This window comes from Leptonychotes weddellii, chromosome X (genome assembly GCF_054177405.1).
Source record: "Leptonychotes weddellii isolate Sample4059 chromosome X, ASM5417740v2, whole genome shotgun sequence".
NCBI lineage: Eukaryota > Metazoa > Chordata > Mammalia > Carnivora > Phocidae > Leptonychotes > Leptonychotes weddellii.
Genome location: NC_138385.1, coordinates 33,248,126 through 33,267,582, shown reverse-complemented (window position 1 = coordinate 33,267,582; position 19,457 = coordinate 33,248,126). Strand labels below are relative to the sequence as shown.

The 19,457-nt window shown below is 43.4% G+C and overlaps 1 protein-coding gene across 1 annotated transcript in view; it reads right to left on the bottom strand.

Moving 5' to 3' along the window:
- Window positions 1-13,794, bottom strand: part of GUCY2F (guanylate cyclase 2F, retinal) — an 87,099-nt gene extending 73,305 nt beyond the window's left edge. The window contains exons 1-2 of the mRNA XM_031032151.2: window positions 13,065-13,794; window positions 2,801-3,102 (exon numbers count right to left, since the gene is read on the bottom strand). Of these exons, the coding sequence (XP_030888011.1) occupies window positions 2,801-3,102; window positions 13,065-13,794 (1,032 nt within the window). The remainder of the gene's footprint in view (window positions 1-2,800; window positions 3,103-13,064) is intronic.
- Window positions 13,795-19,457: the final 5,663 nt, after the last annotated feature.

Genomic DNA, 19,457 nt, shown 5'->3' with positions numbered 1-19,457 from the left:
CGCCTGGGTGGCTCAGTTGGTTAAGCGACTGCCTTCGGCTCAGGTCATGATCCTGGAGTCCCGGGATCGAGTCCCGCATCGGGCTCCCTGCTCGGCGGGGAGTCTGCTTCTCCCTCTGACCCTCCTCCCTCTCATGCTCTCTGTCTCTCATTCTCTCTGTCTCAAATAAATAAATAAAATCTTTAAAAAAAAAAAAAGTGTAAGTAATTTGCCCAAGGACACACAGCTAGTAAGAGTGGAACCCTGGGATTTCAACCCAAGTGTGGCTAACTCTTTATCATATGCTCTTTCTGCTATACCAGCTGCCTTCAAAAATTTAGCAAACTAATTTTTAGGTAAAAGGGGGTTTTGTTTATCAGAAATCTGAAGATAACTGTCTCATCCTTCTCTCAATCTTTGGTTATGAGGGTATACCTTAGGCACCTGCAAAGTGGGGGTGGAAATGCATCCAAATAAGCTGTTTTATAAGATCTAGATTCTTTGTTTTAGCTCTATTTTCTTGTCTAAAGCAGAGTGCAGGCTGCCTAGCAACCAAGATAAAGGTGTCTTTTTTTTTCCTTGCCTTAATTACCTTATGTTTTCCACAAGCACAAAGAGATTGGATCAAATATTAAGAGTAGAAGATCTGAGTTTTTTGTATCAAAATATCTGTTCATATGTATGTATGATTTACAATACAGAAACACACACATCTTTCTCCTTCCCTCAATTTCGTGATTAAAGTAAAAAGACTTAGTCTGTATTGATGTGGTGCCATATCATTGGCTAAAAAGTACAAAAATTCACCATCTCTTTGCTTGCCTATAAATATACCAAACAACTGGTTTGAGCAACAATTCTTAGCAGTTTGAGGGATTCTTGCAATTCTTGACCAAACTGACCATTTGTTTTTAAACATGTGTGTGTCTCCCAAAAGAAAGATTTATTATAAACATCTCAGTAGCAATCAAGTTCAAAATCTGCCCTGTTAATATCTCTGCTAGTCACTTTTTTATTAGAACAAGAATCAGCAAAATCTTTGTTATCCATACTTAAACTAAACCTAAGTCTTATCTGAATCATTTGTTCAGAGGCAGAAGCAGTCCACAGGATAAAGAAATAAAGGGTGGATATAAAGGAGAATATCATGGAGAACGTTGAGTGTTAGACATTATCAGCTGCCTACCTGACAGCCTTCTTCCCTGCTAACAGAATTTCAATTCTGTTCACATTTTTCCAACAGCCATAGGGTTGATCATGATGGTCTTGTTCCTCTTTCTAAAGTATTGATTTAGGTATGCATATGAGACATGAATGTGATCAGGAAAGTATGGAGAGAAGTCTGCTTGAGGAGCTTCTGGGAAAGATTTCCTCACTCTTAAAAAGAGGCACAAGAGAAAGTCATTCCCCATTTTTATCTGGAGACCATTCCACCTATAATATGTGATGTCTGGAACTGTGGCAGCCATCATGGGACCATAAGACCAACCAAATCATGATGGCAAGACAGCATGCTATGGCTTGTAAAGTGGAACGATGAGTCGAACCTGGTTCATTGATAACATCATTGAGCTGATGAATTAACTGCCCCTTGAACACCCATACCTTCAAATTTTGAAAAGAAAAATCACTTGGGCCATTTTGTGTTGAACAGTCTATTACTTACAGCCAGAAGCATTATAACTAATACACTATGCTAGCAAATGCTAGAACTTTTAATCCTACTTACGTGTTATTCTAAATACTTCTAAAAATGACTGCCTTCTTCTACATCTAGCCTCCAACCTATAAAAACCCCCTCTGTATTTTTTCGAATCTAACTGGTATTTTCGGCCTCACCACCTTCTTCCCATATTCCTTGTCTTTTTTGGATGTTTCCTCTTTGTTTTTGTCTTTCTCTGCTTTCTTCCCCTCCCTACTCCTTTACCTTTCTCCAGCCCTTAAGTGTTTGTGATTTGAATCTGAAATATGTTTATACATATATTCATTTATACACATGTAAATATCATGTCTCGCATATTAGAAGGGAGGAATTCTTCCCCATTCCAAATGATTCCTTTCATACCGAGATAGCTCTATTAGCAAAAACACACCTGACCTCTCTTCGTCCCCTTACTCATTCCTTCCCACAAAGGAGGAGTGACTTACCTTACTGGTTAATTTGGAAGGAGAACTAAAGATGTGTGGCCCAGTCCCTCCTAACTTCTTTCTCTTGGGAGCCAGCTACCTATAGGAAGCCCACACCCACTATGCTCCTCCGGGCTGTACATTTTACAAAAGGCATGCCTTTGTGGTGCCAGAATATGGTGGTCCTGCAATGCTGTTGACTAGGTGGAGAAGTCTGGGTAATCCTCAGATTCAGTACTGGGAAGCTCGAATGCCTACAAACAGAAGCCGCATTCTCTAATACCAGTTTTATCAATGATAAAGTTAATATGGTCTCATATATCAGCTCTCTTTTATTTTGAATAGATTTAGAACTATTCAAACCAGCTGAACTTGGGTCAGAAATAAGACTTCTCTAGCTCCCTTGAACAGCACTAATATATATAAAAGCTTTGTTCTCCTGTTCTTAAATATATTTTTATTTATTCTTCATGGCTGCATGCTGTCATTGTGGGTGGCTTGACAATAAAAAAATGCTTCAACGATGTGTCTGTTTTAGAAATGTTTTCTGCAAACAAAAGGTGTTCTTAATTTGTGCGTGGTTGCCTGCTCTTGATTGGGCTGCCTGTAGAATAGAGGCTTTTCATAGGAACAGTATTGACCTTCCTGATGTTTGAGGGCCTCTGCTTATGATAACTTGTAAATCTGCACTTACTTGATCTGACTCCAGCGTCTCAGGAATTTCATGGCTAGCTGCTGCCTCAGTATAGGCTTGATAGAAGGTCTTTTCTTGGGACTCCATTGTAATGGTCAACACAGCATCGTAGGCTTCCCGGAGTTTTGGGTTGTTCCTCAGGACCTGGTAGGGGGTATGCTTATAAGGTAAACTGTAGAGCAGGGCATCATAGGGAACAAAGACATAGGTTCCATCAGCCATTTTCAGATCATGAGCCCATTCCAAGAGATGCGTCTGAGTTTCTCCCCCAATCAAGGCCGAATGCATACACATGATGATTACTGAAACCAACAAAGCAGGGAGGTTATGGCGGTAATATGTTAGAAAAATAGAATTCCAAAAACCACAGAGGGAGAAATAAATAAATGTGTTATAACCAACTGGTAAACGATTTTTATCTTATGCCTCTAAGATGATCAAGATGTTGAAACCCTGAGCTAAGGCTGAGGTATGTTCAGGGACTCTGGATTAGGCATAGGGATGTCACAAATACGTATATAGCCTGCAGAGCCTACTGCTAGACAGGAACAAGAACGTATTTAGCAAATGGGAGGTAGCATAATGAACAGGCTTTGGGATTGGAAGATTCAGGTTTATATCTTAACGTCACTAATTACTGTTAGCTGTATACCCTTAGGTAAATTGCTTTACCTCTCTCTGCCTCGTTTATAAAATGGAGATCATAAATATGTACTTCATGGGGTGGTAGTGATGATTGAAGGAGCAATTCGTATAATGGGCTTAGCACATAGCGCTCAAAAAATAGTAGCTATTAATAGTACCTAAGAATAAGAAGGCTAGAGGGAGAGGATGGGGGACATTCTCAGAGCCACCACTGCTACTTAGGGCCCGGCTCCTGCAAACAACATTCCAATAGATTTTGCACAACTGCTCCCACCCTTACCGTGGCCATTGTAGACAATGAGTGGCACTAGCTCACACTGACCTCTAAATGCTAATAATATTATGGGTGATATGTTCAACTTTTAAAAATCTAACTTCCCTATAATTGGAATTACTTTGCAGTCTATTTAATTCTTCCTAGACTTACGAAACTATGTTGTTTGGCAAGGCCATGCTAGAATAGAGTGGATTAGAGGAGGCCACGGTTGAAGAATGGCAGCAAGATCATGAGACTGAAAGTCTTCTATCCAATTTCGCCCTTGGCATGCTAAATGAGTTTAGTTTGAGCCCACTTGTGCTTCAGTGCCCACATCTTTAAAATGTAGATTCCAAAGCATTTCACAGGTACATTGAGTAGTTTAATTAGATAATGCCTGGCAAGTATTCTGAGCTCCTTGAAGAAAGGCAAAGGTCCTATTGCTATTGGTAAATATTAATTATACGTGCTTACACGGAACCTTTAATCTCAGGGACTGAATACGCTTAACTACGTTCAATGACTGGTCTTTGGCGTTTACATATTTCTTCATCTGTTTCCAAAGTCATTTTTTTACACTGGTTAAATACCCCCAGAAACTTGCCCCTTTGACTTAGAGCTGATACCTTCCAGTTTTTTAAGGTGTAACTAGCAAGTTATGAAGATGATTTAAATCACATGCACGCACACACACATACAGTGTAACTTTGAGTTTTCAAATGACCATTAGTTCCTTCAATATAATTGCCCTAAGAGGTTTTACATGTATTCTGATCCTTAAATCTTCCTTCAAATACTCTGGGATATCTTTGGAGCTAGTTCATGAGCCACACAAGGAATTCAGCCTCCTTTGTTCATAATTACATATTGCATAATGGGTAAATGGAGTGCCAGAGAGGTTTGACAAGCAAAGAGCTGGATTTAGATGGAAAATCTAGAACCAAAGACATCTAAGTCCTTAAATTTGGTTACACCATTAAACGTGAATCAGTTTGGTCAAATTAGTCCAGTAACAGGTCCACTGAGGGGGAAAAACGAGTTAAGTCAGGTGTTTCAGTTAGTTGGCCAGTTCATCCACCAGGATCCTTAGCAAGCAAGTCAATATTGGCATCTTCAACAAAGACAGAGATTAGGTGACTTGACCAAGATTACCCAAAAGAGATAAAATTGTATTTACTACATTTCAAGGAATATTAAAATTACTTCACTAGATGGAACGTTAAATGGAATTAAGTGCTTTGTGTTGGTTGAAACACAGCAAATACTTTAACATACACTACGTGCAGTGGGTGCCGTGGTGTACCACCCAGCTGCAGCCTTCACGACTGAAGCTCTCATTCTCCTAGCTGCTGGGGGTGGGGCGGTGTTAGGAGATGATAGCTAACACCTCTCTGAGAATTGCCCTCAGCTGAGGAGAGCCACCTCTCCCAAGGTCACACCCCTTCAGAAGTATGCTGGAGCTGGTTGGTGCTGGTTCACAAGAGCCTGTGGTTAAATTTTCAGGGATTTTGTGCGTTAGTCAGTGTCAGACTGATAGCTTGAAATTGGGCATGGTGGGAGTAATTATGGAAATCACTCCATGAAAATTGGCAAACGTTACAAATCAGGGCTATTTTCCTTCCACGAACCAGCTATTAAACAATCATTATCAGGGGCGCCTGGGTGGCTCAGTCGTTCAGCGTCTGCCTTCAGCTCAGGTCATGATCCCAGGGTCCTGGGATCGAGCCCCGCATCGGGCTCCCTGCCCGGCGGGAAGCCTGCTTCTCCCTCTCCCACTCCCCCTGCTTGTGTTCCCTCTCTAGCTGTCTCTCTCTCTCTCTCTCTCTCTCTCGAATAAATAAATAAAATCTTGAAGAAAAAAAAAAACAATCATTATCATACTGTACCCCTTTCTCAGCATCAGCCTGTCCCCAATGACTGGTCAAGGACTGTGTCTTCTTTATCTCTGTATCCTGGTACATCTTATGCACCCAATGAACATTGTTTAAACGAATGCCTGAAAAATTCAGAGAGGTTGTACACTTGGGTATCTTTTGTGGGTTCCTTGAGATGAGAGGCATGGTCATATTTTGATGGTTAGTATGGAAAAACAAGTTGAAGTGATATTTACCTGGCAGGTAAATTCTACCATACTTGTCCTTAATGCTTAGTGTCATTAATTATGCTCAAGACCTTACCCTCAACCTTAATCTCTCCTTGTAATTTTTCTTTCATTGGCCCATACTAAGGATATCTTAGACAAAGAGTCAGAATTTTTATAACTGGGAAGACTCTTTGAGACCTACTAGTTCCTTTCATTCCCCTCATTATTTTACAGATGAGAAAATGGAAGCCTCGAGAGGGTATGATCACGGTCTCCTCCATTTTTTGTATGGCAAGACCTTGCCATTGAACATGACTAAAGTAGAAAGCATAAATACTGAATTCAAACAACAGCATCTTAATTTAGTAGATTGAGTGCTTTGTGAATAGGGATTTGTGGATGCATCTGTTCTACATGATGATTTTACTAAATAGCTTTATTATCGCAAAATTACATTCATTAAAATGGGATTTTACCTGTAAGTTGTTGTCAGGAAAGGATTAGTGGACAGAAACCTTAAATCCTAGACAAGGCCTGGGTCAATGGGTGATCACTGAATAATACTAATTTGTAAGTTTCCATCCCGATTGTTAACAGTCAGCCACTCTATAGCCAAAACAAGGATCAGGAGATACATCCTGCTGAGATCCCAGCTCACCACAATGTGATACTAGCACTTTCTCTAAGCTTCCTGAGCCCCACCGAAGACACCCAGCGGCTATGTCTTCATACTGTGGTACCCACTAGGGCAGCCTGTCCAGGACCTTCTCTTTCACCCTCAACACTAGCAGCAAGAAACATCATGAAACTCCAGGAAAAGTCTATTACTAAGTTGCTCAACTCCCACTTTTCTTCTTATATGGAAATATTCTGTCTGATAGTTCCTTGAGATAGAGGAACTGTGTTTCTCAGAAGGCAAAGTTCACTTCTTTATTTCTCACAGATTACTGGCTATAGAGTCCTTAGTGGAGGAAAACGGGCTCAGTCTCACACCTAAGTCCTTAGTCCTTAGGAGTTGTATTCATACTGTGAGCCCACAGTATTGCTCCCAATCCACAGAAACACCCCCCTCCGAATTCTACTGTTCTTTATCTTCATTCTAACCCTTTTGTGACATCTCCTATCACTGACATTTATTTTAACCTATTTTGTTTTAACAAATGTTGAGGGGGGGGAAGGTACACAAGCCAGAGGAAGGGAGGGGACATGCTCTGTGATTTCCCCCAAGTCTCACATTCCCCCAGGGTTCAGCCATCTGGCCATACATTTCTGTGAAAGAAGTACATCCAGAGCCTCTTCCTGTCAGCTTTCTTCTATTCAGTCTATAAAATGGATGCATAAGAAGAGAGTGGGAGGCTCTGGAATCTGACTGTTTCCAAGCTCCGCCCCCTAGTGTGATTGGGTGCAGGCGGCTTCAAAGCACAATGTAAGAACGTGGCTCTGGGCGCTGTGTGACTGTTTCTATCAGCTAAGGGTACCCCCACCCCGACACACACATTTTTGGCTTTAAGTCCAGAGACCACCACCTACATCAGATCGTGTTTTCTCATACCCAATAAAACTGGTACTGCAAGTGCATTTATTGCTTTCACATCGCTGCCCAGCTTGAGATAAGTTTTTAATATTTCTCCACACCTTGCAACATGTTTTCTTCAACTTTTTACAGCTGCTACATAGATAAGGCCTCTTAAATGTTGAAAGCTTAGATGCAGGATGCCTCTTTAGAGACTTCCTCTTGTGCTGGGTCTTCAATAATTTTATCATTACTGATATCGGACCCATTCATGAGAGCAGGTGGTCTTTCACCATTTACATTTACTTATGCTTTTCCATACCAAATCCTATACCAAATGCCCTATCAACACGAAGGCTCTTAGCCACAATATTATCAGTATCACTGTTGTTATTACTGTAGGAAAATAAGGCCAACACCGGCTACCTTGGGGCGCTTCAAAGAATTTCATCAGTGGACCCAACAATTAAGAAAGAAAAATGGAAGAGCCGAATTATACACCTTATCTGGCACACACGATCTCAAGTGAGTATGCTTTGGGAACATACTTCAGGTAGACAGGAGGCAGCAGAGTATAAGTCTTTCATTAGACCAGTGGTTTTCCAAGAGTGATCCCTGGACCAGCAGCACGGGCACCACTGTGAACTGGTTAAAAAGGCAAATTCTGGGGATGCCTATGTGGCTCAGTCTGCTGAGCGTCTGCCTTTGGCTCAGATCATGATCCCAGCGTCCTGGGATCAAGCCCCACATTGGGCTCCATGCTCAGCGGGAAGCCTGCTTCTCCCTCTCCCTCTGCCTGCCTGCCTGCCTGCCTGCCTACTTGTGATCTCCCTCTCTCTCTGTCAAATAAATAAAATCTTTTTAAAAAATGCAAATTCTGGGGCCCTTCCCCAGGCTTGCTTCCTTCCTGAACCAGAAACTCCGGAGGGGGAACCCCGAAATCTGTGTTTTAACAAGCCCTCCAGGGGATTCTGGTAAACACCAAGGTTTGAGAGGCTCTGCTTTGGACCAACCTGAGTACATAGCCTGGCTTTCCCATTCACTAGCTGTGTGACATCTGGCAAGTTATTCAACCTCTTTTGGCCTCTGAAATCTCATCCATAAAGTGTGTTAAATAATAACCTTATTACATAGAGATGTTGCAAGAACTGAATGAGATGGTCTGTACAAAGCCCTTGCAAAATGACTAGCACGCAATAAACTCTCAGGAAATATTAGCTATTACCAATGTTGCTATTATTTCTTTGTCTTTTTTTAATGTACAATAATTTTCAATAGGTGGGAAGAGGCTAGCCAGATCCCTGGCAATAACATAGTAATAAGGTCTTCAATTTTGGACAAACAAGAGAAGACCATTCTGTGTTCTATTTACTAAATATCATATTGTAATGAAGCATTCCTAATTTGAAAGGATTTAAAGGCATTCCCAATGGTTCAACAACCCGGTAAGCCCAAATGGAAAGGATTTCCCAGTCAGCCAAGCATCCATAGGCAAAAAGGTGATGAGAGGAGAGGAGAATTTGAAATAGCCATTTGAAAAGTTCTCCAAAGAGCTTTTCAGTGGGGCCTCCTGTTAACCTTTGTGAGAATTAGCAAAAACCAAACCAAACCAAACCAAACCAAACCAAACCAAAAAACCTCTTCTGGGGAATTGCAATCCCACCGGTGCTCCACGCGGTGAGTTGATGCTCTTTTATACCATGGGATCAAAACGTCCACCAGGGCTCATGGTTTAAGTAGAGAATGAACTGGGTTTTGGCCCTCCTGCCCACTCAGCTAGATCCCCCGGTGCCAGGTACAACCTCCATAAATATGTACAGCAGCCCCGACTGTGAATTGAGGCCTTTCGTCTCTGATTACGATCTTTCCTATTTGACTCTGTCAGAAACAAAGATTATTGGTAATTGCTTCTGAAGCTTCAGGGAAAGGAGCTGAGCATCTGGGAGAGGCCGAATCTCCCCTTCTCTGGGACTTCACTTACCCCATTGTTTGTTGTTAAGAAGGCCTACACCTACCTACTTGTGAGGTGAGGCTCACAGGTGTTGTAAAACTTGAAAGGAAATACCTATCTTCTGGGTAATCCTGAGGATTAAATGAGATTAAACATATGCAAATACCTTGTAAACTGTAGAGAGCTGTTCACATGTAAAGTGGTATTATGGTTGCTTTCATTGTCTCTATGGAAGCATCAAATAACTCCCCTGCTGCTTCCGGTCCAAAGAGCCCACAGCCATTATTATTGCTATTATCATCTTTACTATTAAATGTTAGTACTGCCTCGGTATTGTGTAAGCACAATTTAGACCTGTTTCTGAGAAAGACAGTTCTTCTGACTCCATTGAGGTGCCAGCGATACTTCTTAATTGGAAACCTAAATTTACAGAAACGAGAAGCCACACACCAGCCCGTAGTAGACTCGCTTTCTCTCCCCTTCCTCCCCACCACCATTCCTCCATACCACCACCACACGGGGCTGGGATCACTGCTTATTGTGAGCAGCAGATCAGACAAAAACCATCTTTTAACTATTTTTATTACTGCCAGATTATTGCTGGGCCTCTCCGAAGGAAAGGATCCGTTTCCACCGCATTTTGTACATCACAAAAGGTCCTTCTCTGAAGGTTCGGGTGGGGGCCCACAGTGCAAGGAGTAGCCTCATATCCAGCAGAATAGGGAAGAGGCTCAGCTGAGCTCACACAAAAAGCTTAGTGCCTTTTCAATCAAGATAGGTAACAGCTAGGAATACTTCAGCTGTCTTGGCCCGACCAGATAAGAGGGGCTAGAAAAATCAGTCAGAGATTTGATCTGGTATATGCTGTGCTTCATGTGTTGTAACCTTCCTCACTGCCCTGTTGCCCCAGTCCATATTCACTGGCCTCTGGCTCAGTTTCTCACCAGATCTCCCACTTTCTATTGGGACAGGAATTGGGCCCTATACCCCAGGCCGCTTGGTTCAAGTCCTGAGAGTCTATTTATGTTCATACTCCGGATCCTGTTTCTCATGCTTCTACTGGCGGGGACACTGTTCTCACCCGACAACAAGGCTATCTTACTTTGACTCACTCCCCTTCCGCAACTCCTAGCGTCACACCCCACCCACGGCTTTGGCGTGCCCTCCGATGCCACCAACTGGCTATACCAAATGTGAGCACCGCACACCTTTGGATATGCCACACTGTCAGAGGTCATACTCAGGCCACAGCCCAGCTGATGGCTCAGTGTCCCTGCTCCCCACCCCTACCCACATTCCAACTCCTGTCACTGAGGTCCCAGCATGCCCCATCTGAGTCTGCCTATGTTTTGTCAGAAACCAGAGGCAAAATCCTGCAGTGCAGAGCTTTGTCTTTGCTCCCTTTTCTCTCCCTTTCTGAGTCCCTACTTCACTTCCCCTTGCTGTCCTCCCTACCCAGGGTCGGCCTCTGCTCCATAACCACAGACCTTCCTCCCTCGGCTTCTCCCCCACCCCATCTTAAAACTTCCATTCCTTTAATGGGCTGATGCAGACTGTTACAAAGAAAGCAATCTGATTAAACAAAGTTATATTAAGACCAAAATGACTGGCAACCCGAAGTAAGGAACATTTATTTGCATTTTCATTAACTGAAAGCAGTGGTTCCTTTTTTTTTTTTTTAAGATTTTATTTATTCATTTGAGAGAGAGCGAAAGCAAGAGAGATCACAGAAGGAGAGGGAGAAGCAGATTCACGGCTAATGGAGAGCCTAATGTGGGCTCGATCCCAGGACCCTGAGATCATGACCCGAGCAGAAGGCAGATGCCCAACCGACTGAGCCACCCAGGCGCCCCTACAGCGGTGGTTCTTAACCCTGGCTACATTTTACATGCACCTGGGAGGCTATTGAAAATACCTCTGCTGGGGCCCCACTGCAGACCACCAGAATCTCTGGAGGTGGCATTCTAGCACCAGTCATTTTGAAAAGATGTCCAGGTAATTCGAGCGTGCAGTCAGAGTGAGAACCATTGACCTAAAGGAATGAATCTCCAAGAGGAAGGCAATGATATGTACATTTGCTACCTCTCTGCCTCAAAGGACTTGTGGGTGGTGAGCACTCAATCCTAACTTCTCTCGGTCTGACAGCCCAGAGAGTTTCAGAGCCTGGATTTATTTAACATTTCATGGCAGAGGCCAAAATGTCATTTCAAAGAGTATACTATTTAGAATGGGCGGGATGTGAAACACTCCTGGAATGTAAGCTTGCAGGAGACACTGGGCTTCGTGAAGATTTGTAACATACTCTAAAATTATGATACAAAATCTGTGAGCCTGTTTCTGGCATGACTTCTCTCTGGAAATGGTTTTATATCTTTCAAAATGATTCTGTGCTCTGCTTTGAAAGTATCAAGCTCTATTATGAAGTAATCAGAGCCACACTGATTGCTTAACATTACAGGATCTTGTAGGCCGGAGCTGGAAGCGGACTACTGTAGTTCCAGGAACTAAAACTTCTTGCCCTCATCTTCCCATAATGATCATAATTAAGGTCCAAGACTGGTGACACTTGAACCTTAAAATGGGCTTCTGTGTATAGGCCAGGCTAACCCGGACCATTCTCTAACAAACCCATTGTTATGTTAAGAAAATGACTGGGACCAGGACTAATCCTAGCAGTAATCAATTTGACAAGTAGTTTCTGAGCTGTCCGTTCTCAAGCGGTGGAGTGGCCTGCAATGGGGAAATGAGCAGTGTTCCCACAAATCACTGCCACTTTCCAGAAAAAAGTCGAGCCTTAAAAAACTGGAATAGAGGGGCGCCTGGGTGGCTCAGTCGTTAAGCGTCTGCCTTCGGCTCAGGTCATGATCCCAGGATCCTGGGATTGAGCCCCGCATCGGGCTCCCTGCTCAGCGGGAGGCCTGCTTCTCCCTCTCCCACTCCCTCTGCTTGTGTTCCCTCTCTCGCTGTGTCTCTCTCTGTCAAATAAATAAAATCTTAATAAAAAAAAAAAACTGGAATAGAAAATATCGAAACCAAGTGCCACAAGGGCTTGGCAATAAGAATAAGTAAGAGACATCGGATTCAAGAGGACCAGGAAGGGCTCCTCTTCCCCCAAATCTACTCAGCTCACTCTGGTGATGGTAGCTTTGCTGGGTCAGCCCTTTGCTTCATGCTTTGTCCATTGTCTCTGCAAGAATCACCTTTGAACATCAACCTTCTCTTGGAAGGGGAAAGGTTAAAATCTGGGCTGTCTCCTCATTTTAATATGCTTTTATTTATCAGCTAGGTCCCTCCGAATCAGCTAGTTGTGTGCTGCAAACAGATAAGCCCTGTTTTGGGAGGCCCGGGGCGGGGGGGGGGGGGTGGAGGCAGAGGACAGAAGGGAGATGTATACTGTGGAGTCCAGAGAAGACAGGTTCCAAGTGAAATGTGATGAAGCAGGTGACAAGAATGGACCAAACTGGAGCCATAAGAGCACCCCTCTTTGGCTGATCTGAAACTATTGGGGTCCTAAAGGCGTGTGTGTGTGTGGGGGGGTGGCTCCCATGATGCTGAGAGTAGGCACTGGGACCGAAGGGCATTTTAACCACCGAGTTCTTTGTACCTTTATCTCGTTCATAAAGGAGGCTCCCTTGAAGCTGGACGGTCTTGGAGCCTGAGTGTGAGTGAAAGAGGGCGGCCGCCTGAAAACCTGGGGAGTAATGTGCTCTCCTAGGGTGCGAGGGTAGGAGACCTTTTGGAGATTGTAATATTAGCCCCCCCACCCCCGCCCCGCCCCAAGCCGCGTTTAAACCTCCGCGGGGAGAAAGCACTCACTGCGAATTCTGTCAGCCTGGCGAATCTGCTGGAGAGCCTTCCGAATGCTGTGGCTGTCTTGTCCTGTGGTCAGGACGACCCCTACAGGTAGACCACGGCTCTGAAGAGCACTTGCGACTCGGTTGGCCGTGTGCACCCAAACGTCTTCAGCGGAGGAAATGACTCCGGCGTGAGCCCACTGGAAATACTTCATGACCGTTACCAGCACCCGGATGGGTGAAGGGATTGTCCGAGAAAAGGTCGGGTGGCTGTTTTGATTGTCTAATTCGTAATTCACGCAAGCCCAAGAGAAAATCCCTTTGTTCCAACCGTTTGCCAGGAGCGAGGCGGCCTCGCAGTAGCCAGGATTGGCAGGGCCTATAAATCCTGAGGCCATCTGGTGGTGAGAAATGAAACTGGAAAGGGCTCGGGCAGTCTGGCAGTCTTCATTGAGAATCACATACTCAAAAGAGTAACCCGGGTCAAACGATGGGTCCCTGTTGATCCGCTCAATGGCTAATTGAGCAGCAACCTCAGGCAGAGCCTTTGAGAACAACGGATCACAAGCCCAAGGGCCCACTACCCCTATCTTGTAAGGGGGCGCCCACACCTGCTGCGGGATGGTCGTGAGGGCCAGGAGGCGCAAGCACCACAGGAGCCTGAAGGCCGCAAGGCCATGGTGTCTTCGCTGTCTTCTGGGAGCCGCACACCAGAGCATAAGGTGACAAAGAGGCCAGGGTCCCAAAAACATAGCCCTCCTGCTTCCAGCAAGCTAGTGAAGAAATGTTGGAAGATTAGCCTGCTTTCCTGAGGCGGTGTTTCCAAATGTCTGTCAATTAGAAGGAAAAATTCATTACTTGCCTTATTCCTGAAGCTTCTGGAAAGATTCACTACAAAAGAATGGCAAGGAATGGCAGTCCCCAAACTGAAAGTTTCTTCCCACTACCTTGACCAAAACGCCTCTTCTTCTTGTACTGCCTGTACTCATCTCAATAGATGGCACCTCCATCCACCGTTGGCCCCCTTGCTCCAGTCAGAAACCTGGTAGTCAGCTGAGATTCTGCCTTCTTCTCTGCCCCCACATTCAATCTATCACCAAGTCCTGTTGATTCAACTTCAGCAATAGCTACCCGCCTCACAGCATTTTGAGGATTACATGGATAAACATACAGCAAGCGCTTATGACAGGGTCTGGCATATTTTTAGCATTATATTAGCGATATTACTATCATTATCATTATTACAGTTTAAAATGTGCTCATTTTTCTCCACCATAATGCCTCTTGGAGAGAGACACAGATAAAAAACCAATAATGGCAATGCAGAGTAAAAATATAGTATGATTTGGGGCACTTGGGTGGCTCAGTCGTTAAGTGTCTGCCTTCGGCTCAGGCCATGACCCCAGCGTCCTGGGATCGAGCCCTGAATCGGGCTCCCTGCTCAGCGGGAAGCCTGTTTCTCCCTCTCCCACTCCCCTGCTTGTGTTCCCTCTCTCGCTGTCTCTCTCTCTCTGTCAAATAAATAAAATCTTTAAAAAATATATAGTATGATTTAAGTAGCTCAGCAGAGGAAGATAGAGAGGATCACCCAAACTCCGATTTCATGGAAGGTGAGAAGGGAGAAGGGACTGTCTCTCCAACTTGAGTATTGGAAGAAAGGTTAGCCAGGTTAATGGGGTTATGAGGGGGTTGGTGCTAAGCGCCTTCCAGGCAGAAGGAACAGAGTACAGTAAGACCCAGAGGTTTTTTAAAAAAATGTTTTTATTTTTTTAAAGATTTTATTTATTTGAGAGAGAAACAGAGAGGGCACTAGCAGGGGGAAGGGCAGAGGGAGAGGGACAAGCAGATTCTCCGCTGAGCGCGGAGCCCTACTCGGGACTCGATCCCAGGACCCTGAGATCATGACTTGAGCCAAAGTCAGACACTTAACCAACTGAGCCACCTAGGCACCCCTAAAAATTATTTTTAAAGAAAAGGATCTGTTAGATACTTGGAATTCCAAGACATTTGTTCTGCTCAAATCTATGACATCAGCTAAGGCAAGGGACGGGTCACCAAGAGCCTTATATGTCATTCATAGGTTTTTAGATTTAATCCCGTAGACAATAGTTTTAGGCAGAGAAATGGCATAACCAGATTTCCATTTTTAAGAGATTGCTCAAGAAGCAGCGTGATGAACAGGTTGGAAGTGGGTAAGACTGGAGGCTTCCAGGTTGGAAGCTGTTGTAGTAATCGCATATGGGAACTGATGACAACAAGAGAGGGGTCGTAAAGATGTAGAAGAATGGAATCAAACTCCACCAAGATTAGAAAATGTCAAGGAGATTAAGAAAGTAGGACCAACAACAACTCGGTGACTGACAGGATGGAGAAGGTAAGGAGAAAAAGGACTCTGGGGTGATTTTGAGCTTTTCAGACCTAGGCAACTGCTTGGAAAATGAAACAAGTCTCTGAGATAGGAACACTGGAGGAAGGGGATGGAGATATAACACATTCAATTAGACATGGTGAACTGGTATTGTCTGTAGAATATACAAGTGGCAATACCCAGTGGACAATTAGACACACTGGATCTCATTATAGAAAGCTGAGCTAGAGATAGAAATGTGAATGTAATCAATTGATAGAGGATAATGGAAGACATGTAGAAGATTGACAAAAGAGAGCTGTGAGGTAAAGAAAGAAGACAGGACAAAACACTGAGAATCCATGTCACTTAAAGGTCAGGCAGAGAGGAAGGAGGTCATAATGAAAACTTACATGACAAGTCCAGTGAGACAGCAACATCCAAGAGATGGGGTGGTATCTTACAATCCAAGGGAGATGAAGTTTGGAGGATGAAAAGTGTTTAGCCCATCTCACGCTCCACTGAGAAGTCAAGTAAGCTAAAAATAGAAAAGGATCTGTTCATTGGATCTGGATTCAGAGTAAGGCTGCGAGTTAAGGGACCACAGTGAGTCAAAAATGAATGGGAATTAATGGAGTCAGTAAATGTAGAGAACTCTTTCAAAGTGATGCATGCAAAGCCTTTCTCCATCTAGCCCTTGCCTTTATACCCCCATCGCCCACTGTTTTCACCTGACGCTGCAGTAAATTTCCTGCAGTTCTACAAACATATATCACATAGCCTGTCAGGCATAGGATTTGGAAAATGCCGTTCCTTCTGCCTGGAATTCCCTCTTCCCTCCTCTCACATTCCACTCCTGTGTTCTGATGAACTTTACCTTCAAGACCCAATTGAAGTCTTCCCTCCTCTGCTGTAGCCTTGGTTAACACTTTCAGATTGAGTTCATTGTTTTTTTCCATCTGTGCCTCATACTTATACCCATTAGGGAAGGTGTCACTCTGACTTATAAATTGCCCCTATTTCTGGTCTCTATTGTGACATGGATACTGCTGGATATCTCCACATTTATGGGACCTCATACTTTCAACCACAAAGGATGAGCAATAATGAGCGCAACTCCCTATGGGGAACAGAGCCCCCTGGATTGGGAGCTCCTAGAGGTCTTCTTCATAGTCCTAATGCCTAGCCAAGTTCCCAATACAGTAGCTATCAGATAAATGTTTGTGAAATGAATTAAAAAAACATTAAGGTTGATCCAAGGTCAGAAATAACCTCTCCACCAGACATAAGAAGATGAATGAATTGCTTAGGTGGGGGAGATGTTAATGATGAAAATCCTTAGTGAATTTTAAATTCTAACCAAAGATCAAAATAATGGCATGTCTCTCTCTTCAGGGCTGGTGTGTACCAGTCAAGCTCAACTGGTTGTTTATTACTGGCAAAAATTTTGCCTGTGTCAGCCCTGTTGGTTATTATCTTGAGTCTCATTCCTAATTTTGTGGGAAAGTCTGATTCCTCAAGAGACCAGTCAGGGGCACACCTGCAGGATCTTAAAGACCTACCACAATAGTATACCCCAACATCTGTAAACAGGTGAAGTGGGTTAAAATGAGGGTCAAGAAAGACTTAGGGAGGAAATGTCTCACAAAACAGCCTGATCCAGAGGCTGAAGGGTGTATATAATGGAGAAGGGAAACTTCCAACTTTGCTTTCCAAAGGTGGTTTTGGGCTGATTATATCCATAAGGTCCTCAAATCTATTCCCAGATCGTCAGAGTAATCTAGCCCCAATCTCCATTCCCCCAAATAGATTTATTCTGTGTGCTGTGTTGAAGGCGTGAGGGTGAGATTCACAATGGATGAGGTATGAGATGTAGACTTAGCCTTCAAAGAGCTCCCAGCCCAACACTACAAGCTGAGCTCTCTACTCAAGAGCTCACATGCTTCTCTTCCCACTGTCCCCCAACCCAAATCTTTTATCTGTCATGGCAGAACTTGGGAGCCAGGGCACTCTCAGGGTAGCATGTGAGAGGTTCTTATTTCTGGTCTGAATTGTGACAAGGTTATTGAACTCGATGATATCTCTGTCCTTAGAGGACCTCGCTCTTTCAACCACTAGGAGTGGACAACAGAGAGAGTAACTCTGTATGGGGAAGAGAGTCCTGTTCACAAGCAACAGGGCAAAGAGGCCACCCAACGGCCTCTTCTCCCCCAAACACACCCAGTTTTGTGAGTTCTCTCCCAGAAGTGGTACATTTAAGCCAGAAATTAGCATTTGGGTAACAAAGGTTAAGATTTACTGAGTTCTTGCTATGTATCAAACACTGGGCTAAACTCACGTATTATCTTATTGTCAAAACTCAATCAAAAGGAAAAAATTCACCATAACCCTTTGAGGCAGATACTATTATCACCTACACTTACAGATGATGAAACAGAGGCTCAGAAAGGAGAAGTAACTTGCCTGAGGGCACACTGTGGTAGAATGGGGATTTGTACCCCAACTGATTAAGCACTGAAATAGACTGTTGACTGCCCCTAATCTGTGAAGTCACTGAGACCACTATTATTATACCTTCTTTGCTAGCCATACCAAGTTTGAATAATTCATTTGTGGTTGTAAAAATTCCCTTAGTCCCCCCATGAAAGAATAAATTACATAATGAGGGGGAGGGGCAGAGTAAACTAGGAGGAGCAAACACATTCATTATCCAACCAAAAGGAATTTACCTCTGCTGTTCAAGCCCAGTCTTGGGACAACTCTCTGAATCAGGGTTCAGTGTTGCACAACTGGGGGTGGGGGGTACCAGTCACACTGTATTCTATATAGAGCTAATCCTAGTCTTTGAGAATGGAAGTTTTGGGAGTACAATTTTGGAATGTTCTGATTCTCAATTTCCTTACCAGCAAAATGGAGGTAAATTTAATTTAATGCTTTTGAAGTGAGGGATTAAATAAGATAGAACACTGAGCTCACAATTTTCTTTCAATAAATACTAGTTCTTCCTTGCTGTTTAAAAAGAGGACTGCATTGGGAATCAGAAGGCCTGAGCCCTGAGCCCAGTTCTGCCACTGACTTGCCATGTGACATTGAAGTTATCATTCCTCCTCTCTAGATCTCTCTTTTTTTCCCTCGGCTGGACTAGAGGATCTGCAAGTCCCTTTCTTCTCTGATATACATTGATCCTGGGATTCTGTACTTCTTCCAGGCAGTGACCTTATTAAACCTCTGCACCTGTTAAACTGCTTTCTGAATTCATTCAACGTTCTCTAGCCTTTGCTGTTCTAATTAGTTTTTTCACTGGTGTTGTATTCCCACAACTGGTATGTACTTACTCTATCTGGCAGGTCCAGTTCCTGACTGTTTTATAATTTTGGTCTAGAATCCTCTATCAAATACCTCCAATGTGAAGTGTGAACCCTCACACATAGACCAAATGTTGGAGTTATGCTACACGGAAAAATCTGGGTTCCTAAAACCATTCATTTTCTTATCTTCATTGTTAACAAGTATGCACTGAGATCCTTATTTGTGCTAGGCCTGAAACTCTAAAAGTGGGAAAATATATGGCCTGAAATTTCACCAAGAAATGCAACTAGGTACATCATAAGTAAGAGGACAATAATGTCCACCAACATGGCTCACATGTAGGTAAAGTTTGTACGTTCCCTGCTTGCTTTTCTCATCATTGTATGTCCAGTGCCCTGCACAGTATCTGACACATAATAAGTACTCGACAAATTCTTGCCGAATAATTAGTGAAGAAGAGAAATGGAGCACAAATGAAATGTTTTATATTACTATGTTCTTGAATAGGCTCTATTTTAGGCCTTAGTCAGGAATCACCTTCGACAAAATCATCTAGTACATAAAGTTTGTCATCAAACTTCTAGTTTGACTCTCTCCACCCTCTCTATTAATGGAAAGAAAAACAACTCTAGAAAAAAGAAGTTCTTTACATAATTTCCACTGATTTGTAAAAGATTAATAATACTTGAAAATTTCCCATATTCCTCCCCAACCAATGGTGTTTCTTTTTTAATAGGGGGTCAAGAAAATTTATGCCAA